Here is a 19,065-nt window from a genome sequence, read left to right as displayed (position 1 = left end):
GGCTCTCACACAGTTCTCACTAATTTAACTCCAGCCGGGTGTTCACAGTCGGCTCTGACCTGAAATCGCACAGTGCATTTTGGGACAAATCAAGGGGCGGATGAAGGGAACGATGAAAACTGCACAAAGTGGCAGATACCCGGCAAGTTCTTTGGGGTGTGTGTGTTACGAGGGTAAAAGGATCGCAGGACCAACAATGGAAAGAGATGACAAGGTTTAGGAACTCGTTTTGAAAAGGCAAACCCCAGAGCTCCAGTAGAGAAACTGCCTTGGGATGAAAGGGCCTACCCACTTTGGCCTGTGGGTCCCTTAATCACTGACCCTTTCCTTATTGCCTAGAACCTTCCTAGACAAAACTCTAAGGTGGAGCAAAACATCTGCCAAGCACTTTTTGCCGAGCGCCTTTTCTCCATTTTCCTACCATCTTCTACAAGAGGATAACGCCCGCTGTTTCCACAGCTTTGTGCTCGTCCCTTGCCACCCCCTCAGTGTAGGCGATTTGATATTCATTTATTCAATTTACTCATCTGCTCCTCACTCTCTTTTGATGCCTTTGAACTCAAATTAATGATGAGCTCTTTTCACACTCTAGTATGAACGCTCTTTGGTAGACAATCTTTGAGAGCCTGGCTATCCCTCTGAGAAATGTGCCCCACGCCCACATTTACTCTGTGGCTTCCGTGTTTGTTGCGATTTTGAGACAGAAGCTAAAATGAGGCAGACATCTAAATGAAAAAAATTTGGGGTTTAGATAGACAGTCCATCAAGTGCAAAAGGTTCGATAAAAATAAACCAAAAAATATCTACCAGAGTAGTCAAAATGAATAACTGATTGTACAGTGTAATACAAATGCATACAAAGTGCGGAGGATGGATATAAGACAGATCTTAAATTCTAGAGTTGGCTGATAGGTTCATATGATTGAGAGTGCTGGAGCATTAAGCAGGGAAGGATTGTTAGAGGAGATGGGATTTTTGGAGCTTTGAATTTGGGAAGGGAGGAAGTCCTAAGCCAGAGGAACAATGTCAGTGAGGGGATGGAGGTGGGACTGTTGCAAGGAAGAGCTAGAGAAGCAGCGTGGCCTTGGACGTACAGCACAGACCTGGGAGGTGGAAGGAGTTGGGTTCTAATCCTGGCTATGCCCTTGTCGGCTGGGTAACCTTGGGCCAGTCACTTCACTGCTGTGCACCTCAGTTACCTCATCTATAAAATGGGGATTAAGACTGTGAGTCCCATGTGAGACAGGAACTGTGCCCAACCTGATAAACTTCTATCTACCCCAGCACTTAGTACAGTGTGAGGCACATAGTAGATGCTTAACAAATGCCATTTAAAAAAGTTAGTACAGGAAGAGAGCAGTAAAGAGAAGAGATAGGCGTGGTAGGGCGTGTTGATGGAGAGCTCTGAAGCCAAATTTAAGGAGTTTTTGTTTGATGCACAGAGACAGAGGACGCCAGTAGAGGGTTTTAAGGAGAGGAGAGAGGTGGACTGAGCGAAGCTTCAAAAAAATGATCTGAGGAACAGCATCTAATACAGAGATTGGAGGGGGAAGAGGCTGGAGATAGGATGACCAATGAGGAGGGGGATGCAATAATCTGGGTCGGGGGGGGTGGTAACAGATTGTTTTGAATACACACTTTAGGGGGAGAGGAAACACAAACTCCCGAAATGCACTAGTCTTGAAGCACTGCATCAACAAAGGCTTTTGAGACTAAAATGCCAAATTCACTGTGCAAACAGAAGTAAGGTGGTGACACAAACCTTCATGAGTCAGGCAACTTCAAATTAATGATGTAAGGTCAGAAAAGATGTTGTTCTCCCCTGGCTTTGTCACTCTGGTTGGGTCATGGGTTTTGGGTCTTTTCATTTACTGTAAATGTTATTTCATGTAAGGTTATCAAATTCACATAATTTACTTGTCAGCGGCTTTAGTCTGCTCTGATAAATCATTATTTAGGTTTCTTGTAAACACTCAACATTTTTTTACAAATGCACGTTATTTAAGCCAAACACCATTTGTGTTCAGAGTGAATATAACAGTGTAAAAATGCATTTTGCATTTAGCATTCCCTATTTAAGGAATGTTTTAAAACAGCCATATTTAGAAGGTCAGGGTAGACGGTTCAGAGTGGAATGTGGCAGAGATGGCTGCTCTCTATGACCATGCCTACCACAAGCCAGTGGTTTCCCAAATAGTATCATTTTATTTTGTGAAAAATGATTTCTCTCTCTCCATACTCCCAATAGGCAGGAGGCTGGGATGGATATCAAAAGTCAGGCTGGATGGGACCTGCCCAGGTGTGGAGTGCTGTCCACCAACTGACAGACTCTGGTCTGGAAAATGTTCTTCAGTATGGTTGGACAGAACATGTCAACAAGCAGTATGTGGAAAGTTGTGCGTTCAGGGGCCAGGGTTCAGGTCTGAGAGAACCGAGCATGGGCTGTGGTACGACTTCCTCACCCTCTGCCCCCTCCCGAGAGGTGGGCCAGGTGTCACTCAAACAAGGAACGATTATCCCGACAGACATTTTACAAGAAAAACAAGCCATTTCAACGTGGGACATTTCGCTACATGCAGGACCCCAATATTAGAACCAATTTACACATCTGACAAACACGCCAGTTAGCATAATCAGAAACCACCCCCAAATGCATCAGTTAATTCCTTCCCCAAATTGCTGTGTGCGCTCAGCTGAACACTCCATTAGAGAGCTGACTTGATTTTATAATCACCAGCGACAACATTCAAAATAGTGCATCTCCAGCCAAGAGCCTACTGTTGACAAATACTGAGGAAATCATAGATTATGAAAGAGGGCCTGGGTCAGGCAGAAGTTCTGCCCCTACCAGGACATCACATGTACTATTTATCCCATTTTCCATCGGGAAAATAATTCCATTCAGTTCTGCCAAAATGCATGTTATCACTTTGCACTTTGGCTAAAAAGCTTTTTAGGAAATCATGGAATTCTCACACTGCTTGACAATATGAGAATTATGGATTAGAATGCCGCAATGTCAAAAGAAATGGTTTGGGCACACATGTGGCGTCACGACGTGTAGTACTCTGGGGGCAGTTTTCCTTAAACCCGGCTCTTTCCAGAATGCAACCTCCATATTACAGAGAACGGGGTGTACCCGATGACCCTGGGTTTCGGGATGCATCCAGCCCTTTGCCAACTGGCCCCCGCAACAACTCATCTTATTTCACTCTTCCTGGTTTAGCTTGGTGTGGTTTGAGAGGAGAACGGGAAAGAATGAATGAGGGAAGTCAGACAGTTATAAGATGATCCAAATGGTGGCCAGCTCCTCTGATATCCAATCAATCATATTTTTTGAGCACTTACTGCAAGCACTGTGCTAAGAACTCAAGAGAGTACAATATAACAGAGTTGGTAAACACGGTCCCTGGCTACAATGAGCTTACAGGGTAGAGGGGGAGGCAGACATTAATAGCAATGCATAAACTACGGATATGTATGTAAGTGATGTGGGGATGAGAAGTGAGCAAATCTAAGTACACCCCATAAGCCGGGCCATAGCCCCTTCCCTTGTCATTCTACCAGAAAGCTAAATGTCCCTTCCACTTATTTGCCCCTTTGTGAATGGCCCTCACAGGGAGAGATGGATTTGGAGATGGGGTGTCACACAAAATATTTCAAAAGAGCTGGGCGATTTGGATTGCCGGATAATAAACGTGTTTCTAAGAGAGTGGAATTCCAAAATAAAATGAAAAAATTGAGAAACCAGTGTATCAGAACAATCGTCACAATAGCCTAAGGCAAGTAAACATTGTGGCAGATTTAATAACTGAGTTACAGGAGATTTAAACAACACTGAGAAATTGAAAGTTTTAAGGAATTTCACAAAGAAGAGTAGGTCGGATCTTACGGAAATCTTAGCAAGAGGCGAGTTCTATTTTAGGGGAAAAATCTTCATCACATACGAGTTTAAGAGGGGTGCCGTGATTAAAACTGCAGGTTTGACATGTCTACTCCCCCACTGTTCATCTCTCAGCAACATTCCACCCCCAGGTTTCATATTTTAAAGCTACAAAATTTGACCTGAAATGTTCCCAAGGGCACCAGGATCCATTTTCAGAATTAATTTAGCAACACAGAGAATGTGGTACTAGGATAACCAAAACCGAGGTCCGGTAACAGCACACTGAGACGTGCTCCTAAGCCTGTGCAACTGAGAGTCCAAAACAATAGCAGCAGCAGCAGCAGCAGCAGCAGCAGCAGCAGCAGCAGTGGGACTTCCTTGGATCAATGAACACATGGACTCAGAGGATGACTTTGGCCTCCCCATTTGCAACCCAATCTCTTCGGACCCTCCAAGGTGGAAGGAAGAATGTGCCATCAGTGGGCCCAGGATGGCTCATGCACAAGGACAGAGGCATTTACAAGTGAGAGGGCAGTAAGCCTTTAATGCTTCAGGGCAGACAGGGTGAATCAGAAAGGAATACGGCCATGTGGCTTATCAATCCTGGCCTGTACCAGACCTGATGCAAGCCTGAAAGAATCCTAGGTAACTTTGTCATACCTGTATTCCCCCAATCTCTTACATCTCTCTCTCTTGACAAATCTACAGCAAACAGGCTACAATGTCTGGGCAAGGAAAAGCTGTTGGTGGGTAAAAAATATCCTCTGCTGCTGGCCATCCAGCTAAGGAAGCCCCACACCAGACACTCAGGGTGGCATCAGAAGCACCCCAGTAAGAATAATAATAATTATAGTATTTGTTAAGTGCTTACTATGTGCCAGGCACTGTATTAAGTGCAGGGGTGGATATAAGGAAATCGGGTTGGACACAGTTCCTGTCCTGCCTACAGCTTAGAGTCTTAATCCCCATTTTACAGATGAGATAACTGAGGACCGGAGAAGTGAAATGACTTGTCCAAGGCCACAACGACAAGGAGAGGAACCAGGATTAGAACTCATGCCCTTCTGACTCCCAGCCCTGTGCTCTATCCACTAAGCTATGCTGCCTCCCAATCGGTAGTTGTGACTGGGCCCTCGGGGGGGGGGGGGAGGGGCGCGGGGACAGGAGGAGGGGAGGGCCTCAGAGTCTAGGCTAGGACAGGACCTCATTTTGGTCATCGCTTTGGGTGACATGAGTTCAGGAAAGTCCTCAGAGGGGGGTAACCACCTGATTCTGAAGAGGATCATCCAGACCTCCCTCTCCCTGCCTCACCCTAGGCTCTTCTGCGTTCTCCCAGCCGGCATTTGGAGAACTCCTCTCCAGAACAGCTGTGGTCTGGAGCCAGTGCCAATGCTCCCCAGCAGGCCTGGGCATGCCAAACTCCCAAACTCCCAGAGTGAACTTGGGGCTCCCTGGAATTTGGCCCTGGATGGGTCTCGGCCCCTGAAGACCAAAGATGGGGTTAAACTGTGACCGTCCCAGAACTCGAAGTGACAAATAACCTAACTTTCTGAGTCACACTATCTACATTTGTCTAATCTTTGAAAGCTGGAAGTTTCATAAGGGCAGAGTTCAACCCTTCCTGCTAAGTGCTCGGCACAGAATTTAGCATTCCAAGGATGCAATGAATGATAAATAACAATAATGTGCGAGAGTATAGGGGATCCCGATAAAAGGTAAAAAATGTGTCTGGAAAAAAATACACTCTTGCTCTCAGAGCTGAATATTTTTACCCACTAGGTAATTTCCCAAGTGTCCTAGACGTATATAGTTAAAATGCTCTTTTCTCTCTCTTGCTCTCATTCTTGAAGCCAATTATGACTCTTAAGAAACCTTTCAGCTATATTTATGTAGATTCCACAATGCTCACTCTTCTACCAACCCTGACCGCGGGATCAAAATAGAAACATCATTGGAGAAATAAAGGCAGGAAGATAGAAAATTACAAAACTACGGCATTACTCCTTTGAAAATGGCCTCTTTAAAATATATCTAAAGAGGATTATACTCAGTAATATTTAGTAAAGTAATGTTAGTCACACAGTGGCTTTCCTCCACACCAAAAGAAGACAAAGCATGGGATGTACTCCAGTTTTACAAGGTCAAAGACTTTCTTTAAGTGTCATGAGATTGAGAGAGAAGCAGTGTGGCTTAGTGGAAAGATCCCATGCTTGGGAGTCAGAGGACCTGGGTCCTAATCCTGCCTCCACCACTTGTCCACAGTGTGAGCTTGAGCAAGTTGCTTATCTTCTCTATACCTCAATTTCCTCATCTGTAAAATGAAGTTTAATTACCTGTTCTTGCTCCTATTTATACTGGGAGCATTACGTAGGATGGGGACTGAGTCCAACCTGAATAGCTTTTATCTACCCTGTCATGCACTACAGTGGTTGGCAAATAGGAAGCCCATTACCATCTCTATTCAGAGGATTCCCAATTCTATTTTGCTAGCCCTGACCTCTTACTTCCTCTGCAATCTCTCATTCCCTTTTTCCTCACCTCCACCAGGATATGCTGCTGATACCTTAAGCTCAATACATTGAAAAGAGCACTCCTCCTCTTCCACTCTAAACTCATGTCTCTAACTAACACGCAATGGCAGCACCATCCTCCTTGTTCCACAAGTCCACCACCTTCACATTATCCTTGACTCCCTGCTCTCTTTCTTTTTTTAAATAGTATTTGTTAAGTGCTCACTATGTGCCACACACTGTATTAAGCACTGGGGTAGATATAAGCTAATCTGGTTGGACACAGTCCATGTCCCACTCTAGGGATCATAGTCTTTATCCCCCTTTTAGAGATGAGGTAACTCGGGCATAGAGGAGTGAAGTGACTTGCCCAAGGTCACACAGCAGGCAAGTGGTGGAGTACATCTGACTCCCAGGCCTGTGTTCTATCTACTAGACCAAGCTGTTTCTCACATTCAACTCTGATGTTCAGTCTGTTGCTGGGTTTTCCTCCACAGTGATTTTGGGATCCACCCCTTTCTCTCAAGCCAAATGACCACCACCCTGGTTCAAGCATTTATCATAACCTGATTAGTCTTTTCCAAAAGCTTTCCCCACTGCTCTCCCAACCAGTAGCCTCTCTCTTCTTCAGGCCTTACTTCACTTGGGTGCCTAGGTTATTTTTCTTAAACATCATTCTACCCATATGTCTCCATTGCTCAAAACCCTTTAATAGTTACTCATTCCCCTCTTCAGCAAGCTAAAACTCCTGACTATAGGCTTTGAGACCGTCCATCAGCTATGTCCCTCTTACTTGCAGGCTCTTCTCCCACTTCTCCCCAGCTTGCACTCTTTATTCTTCCCAAGACAATCTTCTCACTTTGTCTCAATCCTCCTGCCTCTGAGCCCCTTGCTAAAGTGCTTCCTCCAGCTTAGAACTACCTCTGCCTTTAACTCAATCAATCAAGCAATCAATAGTCTTTATTGAGTGCTTCCTGGGTGCTGAGCACTGTGCTAGATGTTTGGGAGAGAATAATAATAATGACGGTATTTATTAAGCACTTACTTTGTGCCAGGCACTTTACCAAGCGCCGAGGTGGATACAAGCAAATCGGGTTGGACACCTTCCCTGTCCCATATGGAGCTCACAGTCCCAATCCCCATTTCACAGTTGAGGTAACTGAGGTCCAGAGAAGTGAACTGACTTCCCCAAGGCCACAGAGCAAGACAAGTGGCAGAGCCAGGATTAAAACCCATGACCTTCTGACTCCCATGCCCAGGCTCTATCCATTCTATCCACAGAATCCAAGACCTCAGCTCTCCCCTCCTTGAGCCCTACTGAAAACCCACCTTCTTCATGAGATATATCCCAATGAAATTAATAATGGATAAACAAGAGATAGAGTGGGGGAAGGCAGCAGGAGAGTTGGGGAAGGGAAGGTACTTTTTCTTCTTCAGTTGAAGAGCTTCAAAGGCATATCTGATACATTGAATAGCAGGGTGAAATTCATTTGTGGCTAGTAATTCATGGCTTCAAAGGAAGATGTCACTGAAAGGTGACAGAGTGCAGTCTGCTCCTTTCATGTTTCAGCCTCCTTCTCCACAGCTATTCAGACAGATAATAATGTGAAGCAACATGGTTTAGGGGAAAGAGCACGGGCTTGGGAGTCAGAGGACGTGGGGTTCTAATGCCGGCTCTGCCACTTGTCTGCTGTGTGACCTTGGGTAAGCAACTTAACTTCTCTGTGCCTCAGTTACGTCATCTGTAAAATGAGGATTAAGATGTGAGCCCCACGTGGGGAAACCTGATTACCTTGTATCTACCCCAGCACTTGGAAGAGTGCTTGGCACATACTAAGTGCTTAACAAATACCATTATTATCATTATTGTTATTAAAACCATGTGAGGTTTCCTTCTGATTTTCACTCCAGTTACTAGGCTACAGCATCTTAGAGTGAGGTTCAGGGTGAAAGCTAGACACTGAAAGAAGTCAAAGGAAGTGAAAGATGGAAAGATAAAATTTGGTACCACTTTCACTTGCCACTTGTCAGCTGTGTGACTTTGGTCAAGTCACTTAACTTCTCTGTGCCTCAGTTCCCTCATCTGTAAAATGGGGATTACGATTGTGAGCCCCACGTAACTTGTAACTTGTAACTACCACAGCGCTTAGAACAGTGCTTGGCAGCACATAGTAAGAGCTTAACAAATATCATCATTATTATTATTACTGCACTATTTCTATATTTTTGGTTTTTTGTTGTTGCTGTTTACCAGTGTACCCGAGTCATTTCAGTATAGGGTCTGGGTTGCTCTAAGACATGACATTTCTAATCTTGATTCTGCCCTGATTACCTGAGGAGACCCGTAAACTGATGAACAATCAATCAATAGTATTGAATGAGCGCTTATTATGTGCAGAACACTGTAATAAGCAGTTGGGAGAGCATGCAACCGTTTCTTCATCGGCAAAACTCACAGGGTCAGTGAAAACCGCTTGTTTATAAACTATCTGGAACTCCCTAACTAGATGCCATTATCAATGCTATTTAATTTTTTTCTATTAGATTTTGCTTCCCCCCCCACAGGTTTTTCTGAGGTAAAACTTGGAGGATGTCATCTTAGTTGGTATGAGTTGAGTGATTACTGTGTGCAGAATACTGAACTAAGAGTTTGGGAAAGTATAATACAACAGAGTTGGTAGACACAGACCCTGTCCACAAGGAGCTTACAGACTAAAATGACCAGTTAAGGGAAAGGTTGAAATTCCTGAAGACAACTACAATACTTCTTCCTTTTATGGTTTCTGGAAAAAGAATAAACCTTCTCCTTTCCAATCTATATCTACACTCTTCCATATGTTGCAGTACTGTGCTCAAGGCAGTCATTTGGAGAACATGAGGAAAAACAGGTTTGTAATACTCTTACAAGGTATAAAAAACACTGTACTAAGATCTGGGGTAAATGCAAGATAAGCAGGTTGGACACAGCCCCTATCTCTCTTGGGGTTCACAGTCTAAGTAGGAGGATATAATCCCTGTTTTACAGATGGGTAAACTGAGGTATGGAGCTGTAAAGTGACTTGCCCAAGGTCTCACAGCAGACAGATGGCAGAGCTGGGATTAGAACCTTTGGCCTCTGACTCCTAGGCTTGTGCTCCTTCCACTTCTCTTCTGGGGATGTGGGCCAGAGCCATATTATCACACTTCTGGCCCCAGATTACCCTTTGCTTTACGGGCTGGTGTTCTGCTACCCTGGAAGACAGGGTTGGGAAAGGCACGAGAGGAAGCAAGGGGTAGAGCACAGGCAGAGTCGGGGGTTGGGATACATATTATGCTCCAAGTCAATCATGGCCTAGGACACTTCCTGAGTCAACAGATGCACTCAGAGATGGCGACCCAGGGTCGGACTGGCAACCCAAATGACCCTATTGTTATAATTTAAATAAGTCAATAGACACTATAGAACTATAGAAGAGTGAAAACTGAGAGCAAGATGGTTGTTGCCATAGCAGGCTAAGAAATTGTATTTACAATTTGCTTTCATCTTCAAACACATCTCACAACTTTTTCACTTTGAAAGATTTCTTTTCCCTTTAATTTTCATACTGTTAGGGGAATAATATGGTCAGACTTTTTCTTTTAGGAAAGTGAGGTCTGGGCACAATAAAAGAACAAATTGACAGGAAATCCGTAGACTGGGTAAGTAAAAGCCCTGCAGATCGCTTATAACCACATAACTAGCTTGTACGTTCCATTATTGCAGTGCAATTTTTTGAAAGTTGAGAAAATGGCACTTCTCTCGTGAACCCATGCTGCCCTAGACAATTTAGATCCTTCCCATTCAACATCTTTACCCTGAGTTTTGAAGGCCGGATTATATTTTTTTGATCATCAATATCTGAAATGTTCATTTCACTGTCATACACGGCAACCGATCACGGTTATACTTTAAGGTCCAGCTGGATAAGCTTTTTTGTTATGAAGAAATTGCAACTCTCTTTCCCAGATCAGGTTATTTTCCGCCTTTGATACTTCAGAGCCTCATCTATTAGCTCTGACCTGTAATTCTCCACCATTTATTTTGTGCCTCAATTACCTCAACTGTAAAATGCAGCTTAAATCCTATTTCCCCACTACTTAGACTGTGAGCCCCATGTAGGACAGGCACTGTGTCCAACTTGATTAACTTGCATCTACCCCAGCACTTAGAATGGTGCTTGGCACATAGTATGCACTTAGCAAGTACCATAATCATCATCATTATTACCATTTATTAAATATCAGGCTGAATTGGAAGAAACATGTAACAAATATTTTCAGATAGTTTGACTCAACACAACAGATAGGATTCTACCATGAGCTAACTTGCTGAACATTTAAAAAACTAATGGATGCTGTACTTTTACCATCTGTTCTATTTTTTTCAAGTTAAATAGCTAACAGAATTGATTAGGTGTTATAATAGAGAAAAATGGCACTTTAAACCTTAATTTGGAAATAAAATTATCAGTTGCAAAAGCGCTTCACCATTTCTGCTTCCATCGATAAGAAACATTTGCAAGCTAATGTCCTGTGGATTAAAGACTGAATTATCTGAATTGTGTCTGAATTCCACTCATAGAAGAAGTCAGGAGTAGAAAGAAATGATAGAACATTAAGAAAACTAAGTGTATTTGGCCTTGGCGAAAAGATGCAGTCACTCTACCTCACAAAGCAGTAAATCAATGATGTGGAAGACCATGCAGAGTGGAAACTTGGCAGTAAAAAGGGTGAGAAACCACTGGGATGCATACATGTGGGCTTCCAGATTCAAATCACAGAAATGGCTATGCAGATCCGGTAACTGCTCCTAAAAATGAAAAGAAATCAAAAATGAATGTGGGGAAATATTTAAGTACTTCTCTGTCCCCAAACTATCTTTACTTGTAGTAATTTTCCCTCTGTGACTCTTGGTCAATCAGTGGTGTCTATTGACCAATTACTGTGTACAGAGCACTGTCCTAAGCGCTTGGGAAAGTACAATTAAATAGATGCATACGCACGATGACTGGTCTCCAGGAGCTTACCGTCTCCTTTCTATTTTCTAGCATTAATGTAATCAAGGAGCAATGCTGATGGGACAGAGCATGGGGAGGAGTAGGCAAAAGGGAAGGAACAAGAAAAAACTTTCAAAAACATGTGGGAAAAGGAGAAAGCTTGATATGCGCAGAGTCAGAGATTACCTTTAAGTACCTCTAAATCTCCACCTTTGCTTTTCAGCAAAATAACTCCACTTTGGCTAAATGTTGCCATTGCTGGAAAATTAATATCACTTCAAGCCAGATCCACTATCCCTGCTCATGGCCACCCTCTAACTGGCTGAGAAAAAACTGCAAACTTGCTTTGGAGACCATAACAAATCTGCCCTGGGAAATTCCAAACTAATTCTCATTTTTCCTCATCTCCCACTCCCTTCTGCATTACCCTGACTTTGCTCTCCCTAGAACTCCCCCAACCCCACAGCAACTTATGCATACATCTGTAATTTGATTTATTTGTACTGATGTCTATCCCTCCTGCTCTAGACTGTGAGATCATTGTGGGCAGGGAATTTCACTGTTTATTGTTGTATTTTCTCAAGCGTTTAGTACTGTGCTCTGCACACAGTAAGCGCTTAATAAATACGATTGAATGAATGAATGAATGGAAGCTTGGGGCACCTGGATAAATCAAACAACTTTTTAGCCTTCATATTGATTAGAGGCAAATCTTGGGACTGCCAAACCAGAAGAGTAGAGATTATCCAGAAGAGAGATGATTACCAAATCCAATATTAAGGGTCCATTTGGAGCACTGAGGAGATGGCAAAAGCAACATTCATCAAAGGCCTGGCCTTTGTGGATCTTATGGTCTATTGCCTGCATGTGAAAGGGAGGTCATTTCATTCTTTTTTATAAATTACTCTGTATATGATCCATCTTTTTCTTCCCAGGAAAACAAATGCTTAGGAAGCAGAAGCCAGCTTAATTCTATCTATAAAACCAGGAAATGTAAAACACATGACATTAACATAGTTTTCTGAAAAACCATAATGTCAAATTCAAGAGAGGTAAAGGCCAAGCCTATTCTTTTGTTATATTTAGAATCCCAAAGTGCCTTTGTGGTGACCTGCTCTCTGCCCCTGCCCCCCCTCCCCCTCCAGCCTTTCCCCAACCCTTTTTAACCATTTTATCCCCAGTACCAAATGAAGCCTGAAATAGGCTGGTCCATCTGACATACTTTCCACTTTAAAGCATTAAGGGAGCCTGTTTCAAATGAGTTACCTTGTGTTACAATTTTCCAACGACCTTGTTCGGGAGGTCCAGCTGACATTCAATTTTAATGGCACATGGGTATAGGAGACTCATGTAAGGATATCCCTTCTAAATCAAGACCAAATTTTGGAGTTTTTCTTGATTTTCTGAGTTTTCTAAATAGATTTTATCAAATGGACCAGGTTTGCACCACTTTTAACTTGGAGACACACCGTGGTCTTGTGGAAAGAGATACAAGTATTTTATATCAACCTCAGAGCTTAGAACAAGGTTCAGCCCATAGTAAGCACTTAACAAATACTATTATCATTATTATTGGAAATATGGTTTAGAAAACCATGTTATGCTATGTGGACTGTGTTATGCTATGAACTACATGGAATAGATATGTGATCACCCCTGCTCTCCGATCAAAGCCTTATTCGATCAATCAATATTACTTATTAAGTGCTTACTGTGTGCAGAGCACTGTACTAAGCGCTTGGGAAAGCACAGTACAAGAGAATTGGCAAGGACACACCTCCTCCAAGAGGCCTTCCCTGACTAAGTCCTCATTTCCTCTTCTCCCACTCCCTTCTGCATCACCCTTGAACTTCATTTGCTCCCCGTTATACACCCTTCAGCCCCACTGCAATTAGGTAAATATCTGTAATTTATTTATATTGATGTCTGTCTCCCACTCTAGACCGTAAGCTCATTGTGAACATGGAATATGTCTACCCTGTTATATTGTACTCTCCCAAATGCTTAGCACAGTGTCTGCATTTAGTAAGTTTTCAATAAACATGACTGATCAATTGATGGAACTCAAAAATGGGCCAGAAGGAGAAATCCACAGAGGCACCAAGATAATACCCTCCAAGTTTTACTCCAGAAAAAAACCCCATGTTTACAGCTTTAACTCTGGCGAAAGGGCCTAAATGGCCATCTTCCCCAGCGACTCCAGCCCTGTAGGAATGGAGCTAATAGATGTGAACTTGAAAAGGTGAACTTTAGAAAATGAAAGCTTGAAAAGAGGATACATTTACATCTGGCAGAATGAGATTTAGAAAACAGCATGTTTTTTGCTAGCCTGAATAAATCAGATTTCCTTTCACCATCTTCCTTACTTGATTTTCTAAGAACCTTGTTCTGAAGGTCCACTTGACATTCAGTTTTAATGTTGCTCAGGGACGAGAGAATCATGTGAGGACAACTCGAAGCGTTCCTTCTGAATATAGACCTCATTTTGGCATTTTGTTTGTATCCCTGAGTTCCTATAAACTTCTGCTCTAAGAGCCCTGGGGCTCCATCGAAAGAGGCCTGGATTTCACATTTTCTAAAAAAAACTCATTCACCAATGGATTCCTGAGGTTCTACAATTGAAATTATCTCACTGTACTGATTCTCAAGGTTTCTTACTTCAGAACCACCTTAGCACACAGTAGAGTCAATAACAAATTTCCTGTGGGTTTTAAGAGCTACACAGAGACTGAGCAGGGCTCTCAACTACTGCAGTCTACAACAAAAGGCCCAATGGACCGTTACAGTTTAATGCCGTAAAACAGAAATAACAGAAAATCCCTTTTAATTCAGCAATCTCTTTACAGTGATTCTTTAGAGCCTAGTTCATACCAAAACCCCCATTTTCCTACATTATATCTTTTTTTCCAAGAGTTAAACAGTGATGTAGGAACATTTCCTTCGGTATTTTTTCTCCTGGGAGAAGGAAGGAGCATTAAGACCCCAAGGCTCATCTTTATGCCCCCCATCTTTTACCTCAATAGTCTTGCAACACTCTAGGGTGCAAGGTCCTTGTGGACGGGGATCATGGCCAGTAACTCTATTGTACCATATTATCCCATGCACATATTACAGTGCTCTGCACATAGTAAGCACTCAATAAATACTACCAATTGATTGACTAGGAGCCTGGTTGTTTCTGGTCTGAAGCTTAATCCCCATTTACTGTGAAAACTTGGGGGCATTTTATGCCAGTTCCCTTTACCAAATAAGCACTATTGTCATTTCATTTTACTAACAACAGAATGGAAGCTCTTGCTTCTGCCCTTACCTGCATTAGCCTTTCCAGCTGATAAAACTTGCAGTGAAGATCTTCAAAGTTGTTTTTGTAAAGGTCCCTCAGGCCATAGTCATACATGATCTTCACCAATACACAGAATGCCTGCTCTTCCGGCATCTACAGGGGGAAAAAAAAATCACACACATAGCATACTCCCGGGAGAATCCAAAGTACATTAATGTATTCTGTTGCACAAGTAGTTCCAATCTTTCCTCAAAGACATTTGTCAGAAATCTTATCTCAGAATGGGGCCACATGTAGAATACCCCCCTGAAAATCCCCATAGTACACTACATAGTACACTACAGGGCAGAGACTCCATTTTAAGAGGGAAGCTTTAGTCATCTAACTGGTGGCGAGTCCCTTAAGCATTCACAATGTACACTTAAAGGAAAGAATCCCTTGTCGGTTCCTAGTAGCACCTAACACATTGTGGTGTTTACAGTGGACATGCAATTAATATTCTTTGTTAGTAAAGATGATTGCACTGAATGAATGTAGCATTAGTCTAATATGCACGAATGAGACAGCTTGTTCAAAATCCTGTGGGATTTCTTGACTGTGAGCAGGTTAAACATCCTACTTAAACATTCTTTTTCAGGGAGGGATGGATTATGGACAGTCCTGCTTGATGGATGCAAGGTGGGCTGGATAATAATAGTAACAAATGAGGTATTTGTTAAGCATTTAGTATGTGTCAAACACCCTAGTGAGCACTGGGGTAGATACAAGATAGTCGGGTCCCACATGGGGCTCACAATCTAAGTAGGAGAGAGAACAGGTACTGAATCCCCATTTTGCACATGAAGGAACTGAGACACAGAGAAGTTCAGTGACTTGCCCAGAGTCTCACATACACCAGGTATGTGGCAGAGCTGGGATTAGAACCCAAGTCCTCTGACTTCCAGGCTGGTGCTCTTTCCACTAGGCCACGCTGCTTCTCCTCCTCAGGTTACTTCTATTTGAAAGAACATCCTTCTACTAAATCAAGGATGAGAGAAAGCCCTATCCAAGGACCACGAAGGAAGGCGACAAAGCGTTTCCAAGGAGATTTCTATCTACTTCATTTCTGAAAAGGGGACATTACTATTATCATGAAAATAAAGATTAGGCCTACAAAATTTCAACAGAAACTGATGGGAAAAAAATCTCATGCTTTTGTAAGCAGCAGGAACCCAAAAGATAAAAACATTTTCTAAATATTAGTGACAATTTATGACCTTACAGCATTTCTTTTCTCTTTTAACAGACAAATGCCAGCAGAGGATTAAAGGCAAACACTTCTTTTTGGAGAGAATGTGGTTCTTTTAAATTGGCATCTGGGGCTTTATTTTGGCCTAGGAGCTTTAGTTCACGTCCTATTTCAAACCCCATGAACTGCTGTCAAGTCAGTTTGGGGGTCACACAAAAATGTTAGGCAGATCTCAAGATATATCAGGACAGCTGGGATGGAATCACTGTCGACAGCTTGTGGAAAGAGCCCGAGCCTGGGAGTCAGAGGATCTAGGTTCCTGCTAATCCTCAGTTCTACCACTTCACTGCTGTGTTACTTCAGGAAAGTCACAACTTTTCTGTGCCTCAGTTTCCTCATCTGTAAAATGGGCATTTAATGGCTGTTCTCCCTCCTTCTTAGATTGTGAGCCCCAGCCTGATTACCTTGTATCTACTCCAGACTTTAGAACAGTGCTTGATACACATCATAGAAATGTAATATAATAATAATGATAATAATCTCAGCTATTTCATCATTAAATGGTTTGAAACAAACCTCCACGGAGGAGCGAAAGAACCTGCAAATGAAGTTAAGGAGAAAGAACAAATCTTATCTGGAATGAAAGGCATGGGGAGTTTGGGGGCTATTCTTCGAAGATTATAAATGTGCCCTTCTCCTTCTTCAAGTAGTTGTTTATTAACAATAATAGCAACTGCTGGTATTAATTTTATTTAAATTATTGTTAATTTAATTTATTTTAGTGTCTGCCTCCCTCTCTACACTGCAAGCTCTTTCTTATGGGCAAGGCATGTCTCTACCAAATCTGTTATAATGCACTCTCATTTATTCAACTGCATTTATTGAGCACTTACTGTGTGCAGAGCATTATACTAAGAGCTTGGAAGAGTACAATACCACAATAAACGGACACATTCACTGCCCACAATGAGCTTAAATACAGTCTTGGGGGGGAGGGGTACTCCCAAGCCTTTAGTTCAGTGCTCTGCTCACAGTAAGTGCTCAATAAATATGATCGACTGATTGACAGAATTGCCAAAGATGTTTGTTGTTGGACCTAATAACAACAATAAGGGTTGAGGATTTTTTGAAAGGTAAAGGGTACACATTTTAATGACATTTACGGTGAAATCTGATCATCTAGTCAAACTCTCAGAACTCAAATGCAATGGCATTAAATTGGAAATCAGAAAACAAATTTCAAAAGTCAAAATGCACATAAATGGAAATTATATTAAAACCTTATAATTCTCCAACAGGTAAAAAATATTTAATTTCAACTTTGTCCTTCAAAATCCTGACAAGCTCTAAAATCAAACTGGATTTAAAATGAACCTTCCCACACAGAAAAATGCAATGCTTAAAAGAGAAAAATACGTTTATGGAGCAGATCCATCCAAAACCGTGCCCCCTCTCACACTTTCTCTCACAATCCATCTAACACATATGCATGCACAGGATCGCAAACATATTCACACCTATTTACTCCCACCTGCCGTCTCCCACACCCAGATTATCTGGATGGCATAGTCTCTAGGGAGAGGTTTTGACCACCCTACACAGCAGCCTGGAATCATGCAGACAAAAACAGGCCAGGAGAGGAGTTTGAATTTTCCATGGCATACAGAGAGAGATGGGATGAGGATGGGGCCTAAGAGAGGTCCAAACAGAGCAGGCACAGAGAGGGACGGATGGGCCTAGAGACAAGGAAGGACAAAGGGAATAGGGAAGGACAGAGAAAAGTGGAAAGGAAGAAGGGAAAGGAGGAAAGGAAAAGAGGGGAAGGGAATAAAGGAAAAGGAATAATGAAGGAGAAAAATGGGAACAGTGGAGAAGGGAACTGGAAAAGAAGAAGAAAGGGAAAAAAGGAGAAGGGGGGAAGCCCTTACTTCCCTTACTCTCTCTCCCTCATGTGTCACCCTTGCACTTGGATTTATACCCTTTAAGCACTTGATATTTCTGTATTTACCCGTAAGTGATTTTTATGTCTGTCTCCCCATCTAATACTGTAAGCTCCTTGGGGACAGTATACATGTATACTAACGGTTATATTGTACTCTCCGAAGTCCTTAGCACAGTGCTCTTCTCACAGTAACTCAATAAGTATGACTGATTGACTGATGCTCCTGGGAGAGATTCCGGCCCAGCCAAAAAAAATAAAAAGCCAGTTGCTATAGAAACTCTCATTGATTAGCTGCCGGGGGGGGGGGGGGCAGAATATCTACTTTTTTTAGTTTTTAAATGGTATTTGTTATGTGCCAGGGACTGTACTGAGCACTGGGGTAGATACAAGCTAATCAGTTTAGACACAGGCCATGTCCCACATGGAACCCAGAGTCTTAATCCCCATTTTACAGGTGAGGCAACTGAGGCACAGAGAAGTAGAGTGATTTGCCTAAGGTCACACAGCAGACAAGCGGCAGGGCCGGAATTAGAACCCAGGTCTTTCTGACTCCCGGGCTCTATCCACTAGGCCATGTAGTAAGGGCAATCATGGCTGCTGCTGAAGAAAAGGAGAAGGTAGAAGAGATTGCCTCCTCCTCCTTTGGCTCTTCCTCCTCCTCTCTACAACCACAAAGGAGGGATTTTATCATGTCACCACCAACTGGACCCGGGGGAGGGATGTCATTCAATCAGTCAATCAATGGCATTTATAAAGAGCTGACTGTGTGCAGAACACTGTTCTATGCACTGGGAGAGGATTATACAGTAGAATTGGTAGACGTGATCCCTGCCTTCAAGAGGCTTACTGTCTAGAGGTGGAACAGGGCATTAAAGTAAATTACATCCAGGAGAAGGGGCAGAGTATAAGGATTATGTAAACAGTGCTTACTGTCTAGAGGTGGAGCAGGACATTAAAGTCAATTACATCCAGGAGAAGGGGCAGAGTATAAGGATTATGTAAATAAGTGCTATGGGGCTGAGGGTGGGGTAGGGTGAGTATCCAACTGCTTAAGGGGAACAGACAAGTGCATAGATGCTGCAGAGGGGAGAACAAAGGAAGTGGAGAAATCAGGCCCATCTTAGTTTTTTGGGGGTGGTGGGACAGCACTCCAAACTTGGGGGCATACAGTCGCATTAAGGGCAGGACCCCTGGACAGCAA

At 42.7% G+C, this 19,065-nt stretch overlaps 1 protein-coding gene across 4 annotated transcripts in view; it reads right to left on the bottom strand.

Moving 5' to 3' along the window:
* The window catches only part of RABGAP1L (RAB GTPase activating protein 1 like), a 409,469-nt gene that overhangs the window by 118,400 nt on the left and 272,004 nt on the right, over nucleotides 1-19,065 (bottom strand). For all 4 annotated transcript variants that reach the window (XM_029080877.1, XM_029080879.2, XM_029080878.1 and 1 more), the window contains 2 exons: nucleotides 14,722-14,847; nucleotides 11,081-11,224 (listed from right to left, as the gene is read on the bottom strand). In XM_029080877.1, the coding sequence (XP_028936710.1) occupies nucleotides 11,081-11,224; nucleotides 14,722-14,847 (270 nt within the window). The remainder of the gene's footprint in view (nucleotides 1-11,080; nucleotides 11,225-14,721; nucleotides 14,848-19,065) is intronic.

Source organism: Ornithorhynchus anatinus, chromosome 16, assembly GCF_004115215.2.
Source record: "Ornithorhynchus anatinus isolate Pmale09 chromosome 16, mOrnAna1.pri.v4, whole genome shotgun sequence".
NCBI classification, from domain to species: Eukaryota; Metazoa; Chordata; class Mammalia; order Monotremata; family Ornithorhynchidae; genus Ornithorhynchus; species Ornithorhynchus anatinus.
This window is presented reverse-complemented; position numbering and strand designations above follow the sequence as displayed.